The sequence below is a fragment of the Bombus impatiens genome, unplaced genomic scaffold (genome assembly GCF_000188095.3).
Source record: "Bombus impatiens unplaced genomic scaffold, BIMP_2.2 scf_0517, whole genome shotgun sequence".
NCBI lineage: Eukaryota > Metazoa > Arthropoda > Insecta > Hymenoptera > Apidae > Bombus > Bombus impatiens.
The window spans coordinates 1411745-1430252 of NT_176936.1; the positions used below are offsets into that span (position 1 = coordinate 1411745).

The window sequence follows — 18508 nt, forward strand, 5'->3', positions numbered from 1 at the left end:
CGGCGGCGGCGACACCGGCGGCGACGATCACGTACCAGGCCAGGTTATATACACCCAATTAACAATGCTCGACCGCCTCCGGGTCGGTTTTTACAACCAGTCCTTACGACTCACTCACATTCTGCGCCTGACTCTGCCACGAATTTTCTACAGGCTACTGCGGCTTCACATTTCCATCCGTCAAGATCACACGCTCCTTATGCTGGTCCTAAAACCCATAATATGCCAATCAATCGATAAGCCTTTCTCGTTTTCCTCTCTTTTTTGCTTCCTCATTTCAACTTGCTACTATGATACCACATTACTGATATTAATTTTGGTTAAACTTCGTTTTAGCACTAATCTGTTTAAAGTCTCTAATCTGTTTTAAGTCTAGGAAATCATCATTATATTGACTTCGTTCACAGACAGCCTATTCTAGCTTTTGGTCACGTGATTTTCTAAAACTTAATACTGACATTTTTAAATTGTACTACTTGAATTCTATCGAAAGATAGGGAAATACATAATTGGGCTACTCTAAAACGAAGTTTAAGCATAATTTTAATAGTTAGAGCTATCTTGTTATGAATTTAAAATAGGTTACAGCAGATGTTTTTCATTTAGAATCTTGTTAATTTGAAATAAATTACATTCACTATTTGCACTATTTGCACATATAGTAATATGTAAAATTACTACCAAGTACACTAAGTAAATAGGTAATAATAGAAAAACTACTATCTATTAGTATCATTCAAGTGTGAGTATATTAAGTAAACAAACAGTAATAACAAACTCACTATCTATTACTCACTTACTGTATATTACTATTTTTTATAATTTTGATTACTATCGAAATAGCAATACATATATAACAATGCGGATTTCTATGCATGTATGAAAAATTTAAAGATACAAAAGTACATAAAGTATCCAAAGTACAATACTCGTTACAATATTTAATAGACAAAATAAATGTTCGCCTAGATCCTACTCCTTTATTCGCATAAAAATATGACTGTATATAAATATCCACAATTAATGAATATTTTACATATTATATACATTTTTCGCGCCTTTAAATTTTCCACAAATGCATAAATATTCGGAATATAATCACAACGTATGACGTGTTTTCTGCACCATATTAATCAGGTAAACTGTGTGACATTCGGTTATATACTATTATGATATATATGCGTATCAACTAGCTAGAATTTGAATCGTTGCAAGCTGTCCGAACGAATACATCTTTCCCGCTCGTTTTTCGTTTTCATTCAATAAATTCGTGAGAATTCTTTGAGCGTTACACAACAAAACACATATAAACCATATGTACTCTTTTACAGAACTAATCATCTCGAAATAAAACAACAGTTAAAAAAAAAGCTACATTTTTTTACTGCTACATTCTAAACCCGATATACCGAGAATCTATCGTATCATCATTTAAAAGTCGTTTAGAATCATTCAAAACTATTCGAAACTGTTCAATTTTTCATCTCGTTACGAACGATTGACCGATTTTCTTCTAAGCGGCAAACTTTCTCCTCGACGTAAGCAAACTCAACACAAGGTGTACGTATATGTACACGTGGAAGGGAGAGAAATATTTTAAATGACTGTAGGTCGTACTGATATTGCGTAATTTTGAACAACTTGTAGATACACGTGATTTATTAAGTCAATTATGCATATATGGATATACATTGGCTCATAAAACTATTTGGGCAATAACCACAGAGAACTTTTATGTATATACATACATATCGTGTTTGGCAAATAAAACATTTCGAAATTTTATTAACACTGCAATGAAACTACACTGGTCATGATCATATTAGTTATAGTTAAAATCAATCTGAAAATGTATATAGAAGTTACAAAATATTCTCGGGTAACAACTATTCAGTAAACATAACATAGACATATAATAATACTTACAAAACTAAAACAAATAATAAGTAATAAAAATGGCGCCTCTGTATTGGGTTGGCAACTAAATGATTGCGCATTTTGTCAATACCACCTAATAACAAAATCCGCAATCACTTAGTTGTCAACCCAATATATTCAAGCTTATTAATATAACGAATTAAATGTTTAAATACTTTTGTTGCTCTTCGAAATACATATATATATATATTTGCACTAAATAATCTTGTAGCTGTTATGTACATTTTCAGATTTGTTTGAAGTTTTAGTAATATAATCATGATGATTCATTCTCTCATAACAATGTCAATGAAATTTCAAATGTTTTACATTTCATACAACACATAATAAATTCATCAAAAAATTCTAGAAGTGTTCAAAGACTTTTGTAAACTATTGTATGTAAATTCAGATTTCCCAGAGCTGATCTAGAAAGAAACTATCGAAGTATTAAACTCTTTCAACCGATAAAATTTTCTATTTATCAACATTGATACTCTTGCAAAGAAAAGGGAAATATTCTAAGGGCAAACTTAATATTCTAATTCGAAGAGTTTTGATAATAATAATTCTGATCAAGCGTACTACACGTGAAAAATATACAGAAAAGAGAATTTTCAAACGTTTAATAATAGTTAAGTGATATAAAACAATTTGAAAGGGTAATGAAATATGACGATATATTTGCTAAGGTATCGTAGGATTCGTTTGATCGATTTCATTCTAATTTCTCGACTATTAGTCTTTTTTCATGATTATTATTCGTTAATTAGGCAAACAATAGTCGTCAACGGCGAAAGGTATTCGTGTCGACCAATAAATTAAATAAACCTAACATTCTTTGTCCGTGAATCACTGAGAAACGCAATCCTATTATATGACTAATCTTTGTTTGACGTACGTGTCACTGAATGAAGCTTCGCGATATATATGTAATTGTCTCGCACACGTTGAAACTAAAACTAGTTGGGAACGAGTGTGAATGACAAAACAGTGATCGACAGAAAGCTTAGCCTTTTCAAGGGCTTAAATTTTAAATATTAGCCTTGACTCGATTTCATTAATTCGACAGTTATCGGCATGTTCGCAACAATTACGAAGAACAGGAGTGTATAGGAAAACGAACATATGGAGGGAGAGAAGAAAGGAGGGGGTGAAGAGAGAGAATGGCAAGCGAATGAACGCACTACACATTCAAAATTTTCCGTCGAAAATCAACCAATGTATATGTATTATACGCATAAATCTGTTTCCGGGAACACTCCAATGTTCTATACTTGCTCGTTTCTACAGGTGTATGTAGTTGTTTCTGACTCGTTCTGTTATTGCCAAAACGAAATATCGAGTAAACGAATACGTTTGTTAGCTAATTTATTTATCGTTCGTCCGTTTAAGCATACGACAGTAACGAGGAAGAAGGGAGGCCAGTAGTCAGGCCGGCTGACTGTGTTTGTTGGGGCCTTTCTCACCCGACGGAGAAGTAAAAGAGAGGATGGCAACAGAGAGAGCAGCTGCCACTGAGAAAACGGACGGTTACCGAATGATTTCAACTACTGCCGGCTTGGCGTTTCTTACTCCTCGTTACCCGCTTTTACAGATGATTCTCCTTTCTACAAAGACGCTTCCATTTAAGTATTTGTTTCAACAAAAAATACTCACACATACCGTGAACAGATCTTTGCTCAATGCCACACGCTTGAAAAATAAAATAAGAATAAAAAGCGTGGCTCGATTCAAACGAGTTTTCAATTACGAAAAAGAATAGTGAAGAGAATAGAGAGAAAATGATTCGGACAGAAAGATATATTTGCTAATAATCACCAACTGGTTACCGTCGGTAGCCATTTTAATCTCAATGATAGCCAATTTATAATTTCAACTCAGAAACACATACTTCCACGCCAGCCGGGAAACTCGTCTGGTGTTTCTCAAGCAGGAATAACCGTTACGATTCGTTACAAGTCACATCCCTCGTAAGAAAGACACTGTGTATGGCTAGCGAATGTAATCGCGACGGCCGTCGCCCACGAAACCACCGCTAAACGCTACGAACTATCGCCTGTTAACTACTTTAGATGATACTACGACACCGAGTTTTTCATCATTTTGAGTGAAATACTTGGTGCGCGATAGGCGGGTGAAAAATGTGAAACGATTGAATTACGTGTCCAAGTAGACAGCGAGGACACAAGTTTCTCGAAACCCGACGGGCAGCCATCTTGGGTAGGCACGGCCAACTCTCGACTGTTTCGCACAATTTTTCGCGCCTAAGAACGATGTTTCAACCACAACGTCGTACTGTATAGCTTCCTGAATAAACGTCTGGCAAATGGATGGCATTTGGTTATCCGCTTGTTCGAGCATAGTAAGAAAAAATGTTAAGAAGAAGCGAGGAGAAACACTGCGTATAGAAGATTATCTCCCTCTCTCTTTTGCACTCTATTGCACACTCACTCTCTCTCCCTCTCACTCTTTCACAAGCTGGCAGCCCGACCCGCTGGCCCGTATGCGTCTGGTGATGATTCGCGTGGTTCTCTTGCGAGATTTAACGAGAGACTAATTGTTTTTACCTGATCAAGGTAATCCCATGTATAAATCCAGCGTGAAATACACAAGAATCACTAGATACCGTAACACAGGATATTTAATCACGATCACCAATTATCTCGCGACAACGGCGTCACATTTCACACAAATCAACAAAGGTTACCCACTTGACAAAGATGGCGGTCGCGGGGGTTACACACTGCGCGCACGCGGTGGGGAGCGCACTGCGCACACCGCGCTCACTGTTACGGCGGAATCACGAAACAGTTGTAGCGGCACACGTTTTCCTCGACCAATCAAACCGTCCACTTTGACTCGACACTCTCATTACCGGTCACACGTGCGTCGCTTTTCGTCCGTTTTCTACCGCGCGCGCACACATGCGCATCACTTTTGTATATCTACATTGTGTCCCATGGGGTCTACATCTCGAATAAAAGCTTTTCAAGCGCGGGAGTACAAGGTGTATAAAGTATGATGAAAAATGACGGAATATTCAAAATAACCTAATATCTACACCAAATAGATATTTATACATCTGTATGATATCATCCTATCTCTTTCTCCCTACTACTATTCCATATCCTACCTTCACTATGGCCGTCGCTTGCTTTGCGCTCACTTTGACCATTCCCAATCAGTTCCTCAACACCACTCGCGCGCGTCTGCTACATGACGCTGTACAGAAGCTTTGTCAACGAGCTTCCAGGATCGTACCTGCCCCCTTCTGGGCCATCTACCTGGAGATATTAGCGACACACTTTTTAGGCTACAGTTACTCTTCGATATATTTCTTTCTATTTCTTTCGGTAGAATTGATTATTTAAAATATTCCTTTAATTTATATATAGAACAAATAATAATATATGTAATTAGTTCACGTTTTACCTACCTCAAATATGTATTACGTGTTATGGAAAATTGAAAGAAACACCTAATTGGAATAAAATATCTTAAGATTTCTATGATTTTGGTATTAACTAATGTACCATTTTGTTTTTTTAATTGTATGTCTAGAATACAAGTCACATAATTTTTTAAAGAAGCGATTGATTTTTGCACGAATCATATCTTATGCATATATATGTGCATTTATGGTTACATCTTCATCTAGCTTCATAAGTCCTTACACATATGTACTTATATATGTGCTATGAACCGACGCAAGCGTGTTGCGAGGTTGTGCCGCTTTTTTAACTATTTCAACAACTGCGCTCACATCTGGCAATATCAGCGAAAAGATTATTGCACGTAGGTGATTATACATCAACTACTTTTCATGTTGTACAAACTTGTATCAATTAAGACAACGATATAATCAACAAGTAGTGTAATAATAATACTGTAATCTTTGTATAAAATAATGTAAAGGTTCGTATTACATAATTAAAAAAAATAAAATGATATTCGTTTAAATAATACTAGTATTATTAAAAATATAAGCAAATAACATCATTTAGTTAGTATTATGTCCGTTTACATTACTACCTTTCCTCAATTAATATACTACACAGTTAATACTACTAAAATTTTTCATGTATATGCATAGTAATTAATGATATATATTTTATTCTACTATATAATATTTCTGCGATCCTTACCATTTTTATCATTATATGCTAATGCAATATTTTTTTAAGTAATATAATGTGCAGCTATACAAAAATAATATATTTAGATGTAAGTAGGTACAAAATTGTTCTGTGATTCTAGAAATTGAGGTAAAAAGTTGTTAAAACATTTATTAAGTACAGAATTTACAATTATTAACTGACTTAAGTGTGATTAAGGAATAAAATCAGGTTTCCCTTCGTAAGTACATCCAGATCTTTGTACAATTTGAGTTGCAGCCCAAATTCCACATTTTATACAAACTTCTATGCTTTTACCTTGCACAAGTTGAGCCAAAAAACCTGAAACAATGACATTATATGTTCTTTTAATCAGGTTATTAATTTTCAGTTAGAGAACCAGAAATCTATACCTCCTACAAATGCATCACCAGCTCCATTAGTATCCACAACCTTATCATTCGGAAGTTTTGTAGCAGGAATCTCAATTATGGTGTTATCTTTAACTACTAATATATTATCGGGACCTTGTGTTATTATAACAATTCTTTGTCTTTTCTTATTCAGTTTTTCCATTTGTGACAATTTCAATGCAATTTCTTTCCTATCCGTAGTTTTAAAATCATTTGCTTTTGCAAATGTATCAGCTTCTGCCTCATTACCAAATAAAATATCTACATAAGGAAGAGCCTCCAACATTGGTTTTTTATAATATTCGCATAAAAATGGTGCACTCAGATTCATTATGAACATTTTATTCTTTTCTAAAGCATGTTGAGCAATCATCAGGATTGTTTCTGGGCTTACAGTTAAGAAAAAGCCCTAAAATTTAATGTGTAATACTGTATATTAGGTTCAAATTTAACCAAATCAAATTAAATAGATTTAGGTTGATACATACAGAAATATAAATGTATTCTGCCATTTCTATAATTTTTTTATTTTCAGATTCTTCTATGTGCGAAGATGAAAAACAAGTGGCTGCAGCCAAATTAGCACATAAGGAACGTTCATTACCAGTAATAAGAACAGCACAGGTACCAGTAGGTTCTTTCTTTGTATATTGATAACGAACATTTAAGCCATCTGCACGTGCTTTATCCTCCAGAATTTTGGAATACTTATCTATTCCAACGCAACCCATGTAAGATGCAACTCGTGGTTTCTCCAGGAACCACTATGGGATAGTCAATGTTTGATATTTCCACTAATATAATATAATACATCAAATAATATAAAGAGTTTACTTGTGCTACTCGCATAGTATTTTGTACAGAACCACCGGCGATAAAATTTGCATTATACAATTCAACTAATTCATCATACATTGGCTTGTGTTTTTCTTCAGCAAGAATTGCATCGTTCGATTTTAAATCATATTTTTCCAAAAAATTCCTATCTACAGTCGCTGAAATATCAAGAAGAGGATTACCCACGCCTAATAGGAGGCCCTCCCTGAAATATTTTGAAATTATTTCAATTGCATGTATAAACCCATTCCTCAGTGAAATTTATTATAAATATTTTACGCTCAAAATAAATTAATATATTATACATATATCTCCTCTCTCTTCCTCTCTCTTCCAATAAGGATTTATATATTTATATATTAAAAAAAAGACAGCATCAACAAATTATAACCTAAATATATTTTTTACGATATTCCTGTTATAAATTTAGGACATAAATTTTACACACGCACGCACGCATGCACGCACGCACGCAATGTTAGAAAAAAAAGACAATACAAACATTTTTATACGTATTTATAAAAAAAATTCGAATAGTTTCAAATTTCATTTTCAATGAATCACAATAATGCAAGCGCATGATGCAATGGCGTGTGAAACCTAACCTTCTATTAATATTTGAACATAACCTCAACCCTAAGCTAGATTAAAGTGTGATAATGATAAATAATAGAATAAAAGATATATATATACAATATTAAATTATCATACCGTAAGTGCACCGCCATTTGTTAAGATTTTGGGTACTTAAAGTAACAATTTACCATACATGAATATCGACGATACGCCACTAATTCGTGGCGGAGCTATTCGTTACTTGCTGTTGCAAAGTCCAACGAAATCACGTGCACTTTTAACTCTATTTATATTAAAATATTATCTTTATTGCTGTCATTTTATACGTTACCTCAACATTTTTATTGCACTGAATAGCGACTGATGAAAATTTATATATGATACTAATATTTTTATATTACTAATATCAAATGTTTCTTTTCGCAAATGTTGCAATACATTATTATTAAAGATATACAAATATGATACGCTACTATTATCACTTGAAGAAACTTACATAAGACTTGCTTAATGCAACATATTATTAGTTTTCCATCAGCGCATATATTATTACTTGTTAGTTTATTATGTTGGGCAATTCGTGGGGGAAAGAAAATTTGAAGTAACTGTTATCTTTAATGTATGCAATATATCTTTAAAAAAAAGGTATATATTATATATAATATTTACATGTTACAAGTAATCATATTAATATTTATATTTTTATGTTCAAAACGTAATTAGCATTTAAGAAAATTTAATAGAATTATTTATATACAGATCACATATACTATCTTTTTCTTAACTGCTCAACTAATACGCATGTATTATACTTTATTAAATTCAGACAGAATAATTTTTTGTTTCATTTTATATCCTGATAGTATGTTTCATGTACGCATTATTTATTAAACTTAGCGTTATTGTACTTACCATCAAATTTCAATATAAACTAAGACCATGATATATATAAACTTTGATCAAATAAAACAATACATAGCAGTATCCGGCATCAGGAAGGTATCGTATGTCTTTATAATTAATGTACAACTGATTTTCACTAATTATTAAATGTATTGATATATACATATATTCTCATTTTTTACACATTTGATAAAAAAAAAGGGAAGAGGATAAAGAAGAATAAAGATTCGAACAATTTATGTCGTATCATACTGAAGATAAGAAAAAAATCATGGCAATAAAACAGCGCATTTAAACAGTTACAAACGCTAACTGTTACGATCATTAAAAATTTTCTGTTACGTAAAAAGGAACATTAAGGTGCAGGAATAGAGATTCTACTTTCCTTACGATACCTTTTTCTTGTGCTTCCATACATTCGAGAAAAATATTAAGAAATCCAGTGTTAACATAACATAGAGAAGAATGTTGGGGATGAACAAATTTGCAGTATCACCATATCCGATGTTACCTTAGAGGCTGGACACCTATATTCGCATATTCTTCGTATCGTAGTTTTTAATGAACATGCGCATACACTGCTGCATCTCCTAAGAAAGAAAACATGACTCTCAAAAAGTTCAGCAGACAAAGAAATATACGAATTTTTAATATTTTCAGAGAAGAAAACACGTGTGGTTGCTTTTTTTGTTTTACTTGCATTTTCACGCGGATCAGAATGATACAGAGTAAACTTGCCTTGGTACATTGCGGTTTACACCCAACATATTTGTCCAAAGTGGGATCTGCGGTGCCCATATCCACCATCATCATTCACCACCACTTTTGTCAGTCATGGCGTGCCTCTGTCAATGAAGTACAGAAAGTTGTCCTGGTCGACAATTACATCTCACCTCATAGGATACGTTGTTGTGCTAATTTCTCTCTCTATCTCACTCTAACTCTCTCTTATTGTTTTCTTTTTCCCTCCTTTACTTTTCTATTTATCTTTTTTCTTTTTCTTTTTCCTTTCGTAATCGACATCATCAAAGCCCAGCTCCTTCCAAGTATGTCCAAAAGCGCTTGAGGCAGGGGCTCTATCGTGTCCTATATCATACATCACATTACAATATGCATAATGTCTTTTTACATTTCTCTGCGGCGCGTCTCTATCACTTTTTTGATAATTGATAACCGACGACCCGGTACGAGACACGTATAATTTTTGTCGCGCATGTGAAGAATAACACGTCCCGGTTTTTTGGCTATTTTACTTCCGTCCTCACATACGCATGTTAAATGTATATCGTTGTCCCGGTTTCTATACAGCCGGTAATATATCTCTATTGCGCCTTACTTTCCGTTTTCAGATACAGCTTTTTTTCCTTTAATACGTGGGTATCTTTTTTTGCTTTATCTTTCACTTTTCAAAATTCGCGCGTCACGCGTCGTCTACCATAGACTGATACACTTGCATTAGTTCGTGGAGGGACTCGTACGTATGTATTTCCGATAGCTACTTGGCTCGGGAATTCTCATACCGTCAACCTTTTTATGAGAGTTTGTGCACATCTCGGCAACCCGACGAATTTCAACTTGAACGGTTGCAACGGCTTCAACGGCGGATATGTTCGTAAGACTACGAAATAACGTGCATAGGTCACCGCAGACGTTTCCGATCGACGTGATAACTCCGGTAGAATGTAATCTTCGACGACTTGATCGATCGAATTGCCGTCAAACATGGGACGAAATTGTGCTTTCCATATTCAAGTTCCGAACACGATGGCACAACATAAGTACATACGTATCTATACGTATCAGTCGATAAATTTCGCTTTTTCTTTTTGGCTCGCTCCATGACTTACTCGCGTATGCTAATCGCGTCGAACGTCGCTGTCGCATGTTTTAATTACGTAACATTAACTGAGACGTATGTAGAATAGTATCATACGCCTGCCTATCTTTTTTAATAAAATTTGTCCTAAAGATTCGTTTCATGTTTAAGAACGCATGTTTAACGATACATATGATCTTTAATAGTATAGAATTTCCTCGTATTTTATTTACAAATGATATTTGGATCATGCTTAAGTATTTCTCTAGATGTAAATTGCGAGCCCTATCGTTAAGCTGACCGAAACTATTATTACGATTGCTTACTAGAAGCTCAGTCCAACAACTTTTTCACAATCGTTAAGTAATAAAAAAGGGGAAAGGTTCGGTGTGTAAAAATTGCAATACTTCCAGCAGGATATCCAAAAAATGAGAAGAATGTGTAAAACAATGAAAAAAAAAATACATACTAACATTTGTGCAGCGAAAAATGGATATACATGTGTATGTGTGTGTACGAAATTGATACCATCTTTCGTTGTATATTTCAACTACGTTTATTGCTATTTCACGATTTGTGAGAGCGATCGTTCACTTGTATCCAAATAAATAACGAAAGAAATAATGAAAGATGCGAAGGAATCGCATACAGAAATAACGCTATTGTATATACAACAGAATAATGAGCATGGTTATTAAGAAATTAGTTACCCATAATACCTTCTGCCTATAACGTTACATACCAGTATTCTATATAAATATGTAATTTTAGGTGTCTCTCTTAGACATGTAAAAACATATAAATGTACCGATTTCTAACGGGAAAACTAATCTAAATCTTTCTTTTACGCGATCACGAGAGAAAAAATAGGGAATATAAGGAGCGTAACTACGCGGAAACACTGTACGTGCATGTTGGCCGATTTACTTAATAAAGAGGGTGCGACGACGAAAATGAGGTCGACGACACGCATATTCGATTATTCAGGAATCGTCAATATCGTGTATCTCATGATCACGGCACGTTTATAACGCACGACACGCAGGAAGCCAGTAAAAAGCGCGTACATCCGTTTAACTAACGATTATATGGGGCGTGTGTCTTCTTAGATAATAAACCTTGCAGAGGTGATAGGGACTGGACGGTATAGTAAAGGCTCTGGTTATAAGGGAGGAAGGGTGGTCATTACCTTGAGTGACGAAAACGGTGCAAATGATGATTAAAGAACACGAAACGCCTTTTTTGTGAATCTTCACAAGTACATTGTTATTACATTCCTTTCTTTAAACCATTATTAGTATGATTATCATTAATCTAATTACCTTTGAAAACAGGTCGTATCATCAAAGAAATAAGGAACAGAGGAAAAACAGGGGGAGAGAAATATTACACACGTCATTAATGTGTATACGCTGTTCAAAACGAAAAAACGGTGGTTATCGGTATATCAGTATGTGTGTGTTGTGTATATGTATGTATGAAGGGGTGTATCATGGACGCACCCGCGCGTATGTACGTGTATTGTTAGTGTGTATGTAAGTATGCATTTATAAGCTAAACGGAGCACAACTGCAATTGCCGTATTAATCTTCGGTAATTATTCACGATAATTAATTCTAATATGTTAATAAAACGATATTACGTTACTACAGATTAACGATATAATATTCGCACGACCGAGATTTAGATTCTCATACAGAATCGGCGCATCTTGAGTCTAGTGGGTCTCTGAAATTGTATCTTTTAAGACTTTTATTGTTTGGTAATCAGGAACCGATTCGAACAGTCGAACCCGCACGCACTTCTCTCGTTGAAAGTAAAGTTACACATAAATACGATAATATCCCTATTATCTCGGATCGAAAAGCATTATGATTATACGGCGGAATATTTAGACGATATCGGTAAAACACACGCACGCACATCGTCGCCATCTTCGGGTGTTACTTCATACGCTAGACGACAAAAATTATCATCGCATAATATCGAACAACCGTTCTTTGTCATTTACAACACATTTTTTACACGCATCACGGAACTCGGTTTTTGCTTGAACAAACTGAGATTTTATCCGAGGCGCGACGATAAAGGAATATCGCGCATGATGCCGATTAAACGCAGGACCACTTTTCTCTCCATTTCTTATATATATAAGTATATAAAAATATATATACATATATAAATATAAGAAAAGACAGAAAAAGAAATGGGGGAGAAGTGAACAATTAGATATTGGCGAACAAAAGTTTGAACGATGCTCCGATTTTGTGATTACGACACGTTGTCGAAAAACGCCCATCTAAATTACGTTACAAAAAGGGACCCGATGTATATTCTATGTTATATTTGCTATTGTTAATTTCATACGTTTCAATTCTGCTTAATGCGCTCTCTGTACTATGATTAAACTTCAAATCGATCGATATTCTTGCTATCAAATCTCGATACTCGATGTATTACTGAAAGAACTCTTGCTTTTCTCCGTTTACCACATTAGCGGCCGCGATTAAGTTCTTTTTGCTTTAGAGGCGCGTGGAAGTTTCGTACGATCGAGAAACAAGAATACACGTTACGTGCGCGTCATCGTCACAGAAACAGCATCGAACACGACACGACATACATATATACATATACACATGCGTGTATGTATACATACACATACATGTTTATACATATACACACGTATGTATCTATGTATGTATAGGGTTAATAGCATCGTCCTACCAACAGCGTTCTTCGACATTATTACACCAGTTTTCACGACCATGAAGATAAGGAATTTGTTTTTAAGCATTTGCGATAATATTAGTAATACTCGCATTTTGATAAAGAACTGAATATAATTTAGGAAAACGAATTGAGTCGCGTTAAAAGATTGTCTCGGTAGGAGGATGCTACGACAAATATATATTTTTCTTACATTAAAAGAGAAAATTCTCGATATTACTGAATCGAGACACGCGTGAAAAAACTTCATATAGGTCCGATGAGGGAGGTTTACGGAAGGAAAGCGGGCGAACGTCACGACGAGATGCGTGTGCGCTTACACATATACACGCACGCACACACTCGCGCGCGCGCACGTATGCATGTATATAAAATGTGTGCAAGGGAATTTTTTTTCTTTTTTCTTTTTTTTTTTTTTTAAGGAAAATTGGAGGAGAAGTGGCAGAGAAAAAGAAAAATAATAATGAAAGGAGGTATAAAGGCGACGGCATAGAAAAAAAACCTGTAAATTCAATAAAATACTTTATCATTCTGTTTTTTGCTTGTTTAAATCGTCCGTATCATATTTTTTGCTTTTTGTCTTCTCTTTTTTATTTTTAGGAGGACGGGCGGGGATTCTCATCTAAATAGCGCATTACGGGGAGAGTACATGTTTTCCGGATAGAGCGGGCGAATGGTAGATCTTCGCGCGTGCAGATCGACAGACATAGACGGCCAAGAGTATCTCGGTCCCGAGGCTTCCTGCTAGCGACAGACACAGACCCGACACACAGAGACAGACAGACCGACAGAGACCGATCCGAGCCCGACGCGACGATTTAGTATGGTGCGAACCGGCGCGACGGCGATGGCCCTCGTAATCCCGGTCTGGTAACCAAAATGAATCTACGTCAGTTATACGAGATCGATAAAAAAGAAATCGGGAAAAAACCACACGAGCTAAGAGAGGAACAACTTGTGAGATACAGAAAGGGCGGATAGGTAAGTAGACAAGGGTGGTACGTCGTATTATATCATATGAAAAAAGAAAAATCGTACTATCTACGTACCGACAGAGAGAACGATTTATATACGGTATATATATATATAAGTTTTTTTAAGGTACGGGGGAAAGATAGTTACTCATGGGAGAAATTTGGTGGAAACACCGTAATGAGTACGTTTTTTCCTCGTTATTCTCGCTAATTATTTTCGGCAACGTGTATTAGTAGCATGTGTACTTTTTATGCCAACAAAAATTACTAAAACTTTCAAGTTATATATATACATTCTACCAGCACTCTCCGGTTTTCTCTTCTTTGCAAAATCCACACACCGCCTTTCTTCCTTCTTTTTTCATCAATGTTCTCTTGTTGTTTTAATTTATCCGGTTAAAACAGTAGATAAACAGGTGGATAAAGGTAAATTAAATAGATCGTAACACTGTATGACTGCAATTGCAACAAATTTTCACCATAATCAAAGTTTTCTACATTTCCACGTGTCAGCAAGCTTTAATCTCAATCTAGTACTAACTGTAATTTTGTCAGTAAATACTTTCCCAATAACCGGGAATAATAAGAGAATATAAAAGAAGAAAAGGCAATTTGGCGCATCGTGGCATACAAAGAAGAGAGCATAATCAATTCAATTGACAATCGAATATTTGGACACATTTCGACACACAAATTCAGTGTGGATCAATTTTTAACCCGAATTGACACGTCTACTTACCTACGCTCTTCAAATGAATCTCGGCTGAAGTCCTCGTACATGCCTCTACTATAACAGCGGTATAATAAATAATCGAAACTACGAATGATCAAAGATCAATATATACACCATACTTGCTCCCTTGTCCAAGGCTTAACTTTGTGAATTAGTCCCTGTATAATGGATAATGCAAGAAAAATTGTCGCGTGCTGCCTAATATGACTGTTAAAAGTAGTTAAAAAAAGGTCGGAAATGGTTCGGGAAGAAACTATTTTCATAGGCAGTTTTACGTTTAGACAATGTACAAAATAAAGGAAGACGCTACCATCGACCAAATATGACGACGAGCACAATCACTGAAGAAGGGAAGAGAAGAACGTATTTATGGAACAGACGGATACGTACATGAAATATGCTCGTGTACAATTACGGAAGATGCTATTTATCCACGGTTAACTACCTATCCATCCAGATGCACATTTGAACATCAACTGACGAATATATATTGCCCGAATGAATCGTAATTATTCGGAAGAATGCTTGTGCAAACGTATGTACATACGGATTAAAACTTGAACCTGCACAAGGTGGCGCGCATTCGCATGCTAACCAGATATCTACCCAACACAACGAATCTATTATCGCTTCAAAATCAAACAACTAATCGTAAACTCGACTCGGACTTATTTCTCTTATATATGTTGTTCGTGTATGTGTAGTTTTGTATATGTGTTAAGCTACGCGTACTTAAATTATATCCAAAATATCTGAATGCAAGCAGTAACCAAGTATTTCTATCCGCTTTATTTCATACGAGGTACATTTACTAGAAGGAAAACAAATTAATAAATGGACGCGTAATTCAAGATTCGCAATGATAAGAACATGGGATCTTTCTTTTTCTCTCTCTCTTCTTTTTTTGGCCAGTCATATAAGGCAGGCAGCGTTAGACTGGATTTTTAACCCATGCGACTTTCAAATTATAAATCAGTTTATATAATCAGAACGTAACGAGCCATTTGCAGCCCAGGCTGGGATCATGTAGGATAATAAGGTTACATGCAACAACAAATTCAAAGTATTCAGAAAGATTGAGAAATTCAATCAACTCTGTTTTCTATTTGAAAGTTTACGAATGGATTTACATACATGAAAAGCTTTGAACCTCGTGAGTAGAAGTCAGCTTCAAGAACTTATGGATCGTAATTTTGAAGCAAATTCTTCCCCCTATCCATCTATCTCTCTTTTTCTCGCCCTCTCTCTCTTTTTCTCGCGTGCGCTCTCTCTCTCTCTCTCTCTGCATAAATTTGTGTATTTGTTCCAGTGTATATGTGTGCATATGCACGTATGCAGAATAGGTATGTACTCGTGTCAATGTGTACACGCGCGTTTTCATAATTTTTTGCATATCTTTTCGCTTCGATATTGTAATACACGGGGCCGGTTTCATGAAACTTCCACGGATAACTTAACATTTTCAATCAATTCGAAATGCAATTTTATAAATCAATTAATACAATTTTCATCCTTACGTTGCAACAACGTAATTTTACTAAAATTAAGATTGATAAAGCTTCGCATGAAACTGAAATCAGAGAGAAAAGAAAAAAGAAAAAAAACTGAAAGAAAACGATCATACGTATATAATCATAGAGTCGATAACGTAAGAAAATAAATTTTTCGTTTTAATAAACGTAAAAACTAATTACTTAGAAATTAAAGAATTACACACTTTCCTCCGATTACTTGGAAACAGAAATAACTATTGAAATACACGACGTGTACATCATAACTTGCTTTTCCCCCTTCTAACATACAACTCGAAACTATCTATGACGCTGTACGTAATTTCTTTCTCCGCGATACACACTTTACGATTTACAACCTTCCGTTGACTATCGAAAAATTACGATTGAAAAATTTGATGAAATTACTTTGAACCAAGACTACATTGAAACTGATACGCGTTTAATAGAATGTTTCCGAAGCGTATCTATGAAACTGGCCTTAACAACTATTAGAAACGCCGACATACAAACAAACTTACTGTCCAATGCGTCTGGAGAGCTGGTTTCTACTTACGAGACATTTCAAAGACAATCGATAGGCGTCGTTCCTGAAAATCGCGCCAGCCCTTTTTTTCTTTTCTTTTCTTTTCTATCTACAGCGTACGAGAGTGTTAGAATTGTAGGATCGCATCCTGGCTCGCGGTAGTGCGATCAAGAAATCTAGTTCGCATTCCTTAGGAACGTTTCTTCATCCCAGGCCTCCGCGCCACTCCCGGTTGAGTGATGTACGTAATAAGGAGCGCTTGAAACACAAAGGATTTATGAGAGACATACAGGCCAATCTCGCAGTTAACGCCATGGATCAAGAGAGTCTATGAACAGGGACATCCCTAGAAGAGCAGTCGACATGTTCAAGGTACGATCAGTCGAGACTCGGATTTTGTTGGCACCGAGGAAAATAGAAGCTGATGAAGTACAACGCGCCAGCGACAAGAACGAGGTGTGACTACTCGCTAACAAAAGTGGTCAAAGACTTACTCTTGCACGACTTGAACGCTGGCCCGGGACTGTCTCTCTAGGGTTGCCCGCATTCATGGACAAAGATGGTACGCAGCCTGAGGTGCACTGAAATTTAGAATGTACAGAAACGTCCAAGCGTCATGATACACATTAGCATTTTATTACACAGACTCTGCACTCATGTGGGCATCGGGTCGACAATCTACATGGATTGGAAAAATATCGATTGCTGTTTCAGCTATGTAATGTATTTCAATAAATAAAAATTATACGTGTAATATACACGATACGACTATACGTTACCGTATATGCATACGTATACGCATAATCATGAATATATACGCTCGCGTGTATACGTACACACATATCGTGTGATTTTATTTAAAAAAAATTGAAACAAACGAAACAGATGTAATAATGTGAAATTAACGAAAATTGTATAACAATGATCAAATGTGAAACGGCAGCTTCGGAATTTTTTATCGCGAACAAAAGAATAACCTGAATTTGCCCGATGCAATTTAGAAATGGCCATTTTTCCACAAAATAATATATACTCGAGAGAGAGATATTTGAAAAATATGTGTGAGATCGAGAATACACAAGAGAAAAGAATAAAATACACGGTAAAGCAAGTACTCTTATTTGTCGACGAATAACCGAATCCCAATTCGCATGAGCTGTCAATCCAGCCTGGAACGTTCACAATGTTAAGTCGGACGAATGGGCAGTCAATAAATTGGCTCTACTCACCTGAACCGGCCATTGTTGCCACTTGGAGGGGGTGATCGGCGGCTGAACATGCCATACTCGTTACCACGGGAGAAGCCAGTGTCGCGCATGGATCCCATACCTAGAGGAGGCATAGGAGGCATTGGGTCTCGTCTTGGGGGTAGAGGTGGCATTGTCATTGGTGGAAAGTCAAGCCCGCACATGGAACTTCCCATGTCACAGGGCCCTGTCATACCCGTAAACCGCCTC

At 35.7% G+C, this 18508-nt stretch overlaps 3 protein-coding genes across 5 annotated transcripts in view; all 3 read right to left on the reverse strand.

Annotated features, from left to right (window-relative positions):
* LOC100747336 (histone acetyltransferase KAT6A-like) overlaps positions 1-5013 on the reverse strand; it is a 23234-nt gene extending 18221 nt beyond the window's left edge. Inside the window, 2 exon segments of the mRNA XM_033321858.1 lie at positions 1-208; positions 4488-5013. The gene's annotated coding sequence lies outside the window, so the exon portion shown is untranslated.
* Positions 5014-6180: 1167 nt separating this feature from the next.
* LOC100747571 (adenosine kinase 1) lies at positions 6181-8321 on the reverse strand. 3 transcript variants are annotated; one of them, XM_003491151.4, is made up of 5 exons: positions 7997-8321; positions 7283-7490; positions 6937-7212; positions 6449-6857; positions 6181-6377 (listed from the first exon to the last, which is right to left on the reverse strand). In XM_003491151.4, exons 1-5 carry the CDS (start codon positions 8011-8013, stop codon positions 6250-6252), a joined length of 1038 nt encoding a protein of 345 aa, XP_003491199.1. In that variant the 5' UTR covers positions 8014-8321; the 3' UTR covers positions 6181-6249. The 3 variants fall into 3 exon arrangements, with proteins under 3 accessions (XP_003491199.1, XP_012243518.1, XP_033177755.1); XM_012388095.3 differs by lacking the exon at positions 7997-8321 and adding an exon at positions 7565-7913; XM_033321864.1 differs by lacking the exon at positions 7997-8321 and adding an exon at positions 7591-7614.
* Positions 8322-13711: 5390 nt separating this feature from the next.
* The window catches only part of LOC100744215 (RNA-binding protein lark), an 8043-nt gene continuing 3246 nt past the window's right edge, over positions 13712-18508 (reverse strand). Inside the window, 3 exon segments of the mRNA XM_024369073.2 lie at positions 13712-14192; positions 15021-15068; positions 18281-18507. Coding sequence (XP_024224841.1) covers positions 14126-14192; positions 15021-15068; positions 18281-18507 — 342 coding nt within the window. The 3' untranslated portion in view covers positions 13712-14125.

Excerpts from the sequence above, each read along its gene's own strand:
- LOC100747571 (XM_003491151.4), bottom strand. Across the intron at positions 7,213-7,282 it reads ATACTATGCGAGTAGCACAA|TGGTTCCTGGAGAAACCACG; the intron begins GTAAACTCTTTA and ends ACTATCCCATAG. Across the intron at positions 6,378-6,448 it reads TGGTGATGCATTTGTAGGAG|GTTTTTTGGCTCAACTTGTG; the intron begins GTATAGATTTCT and ends TCATTGTTTCAG.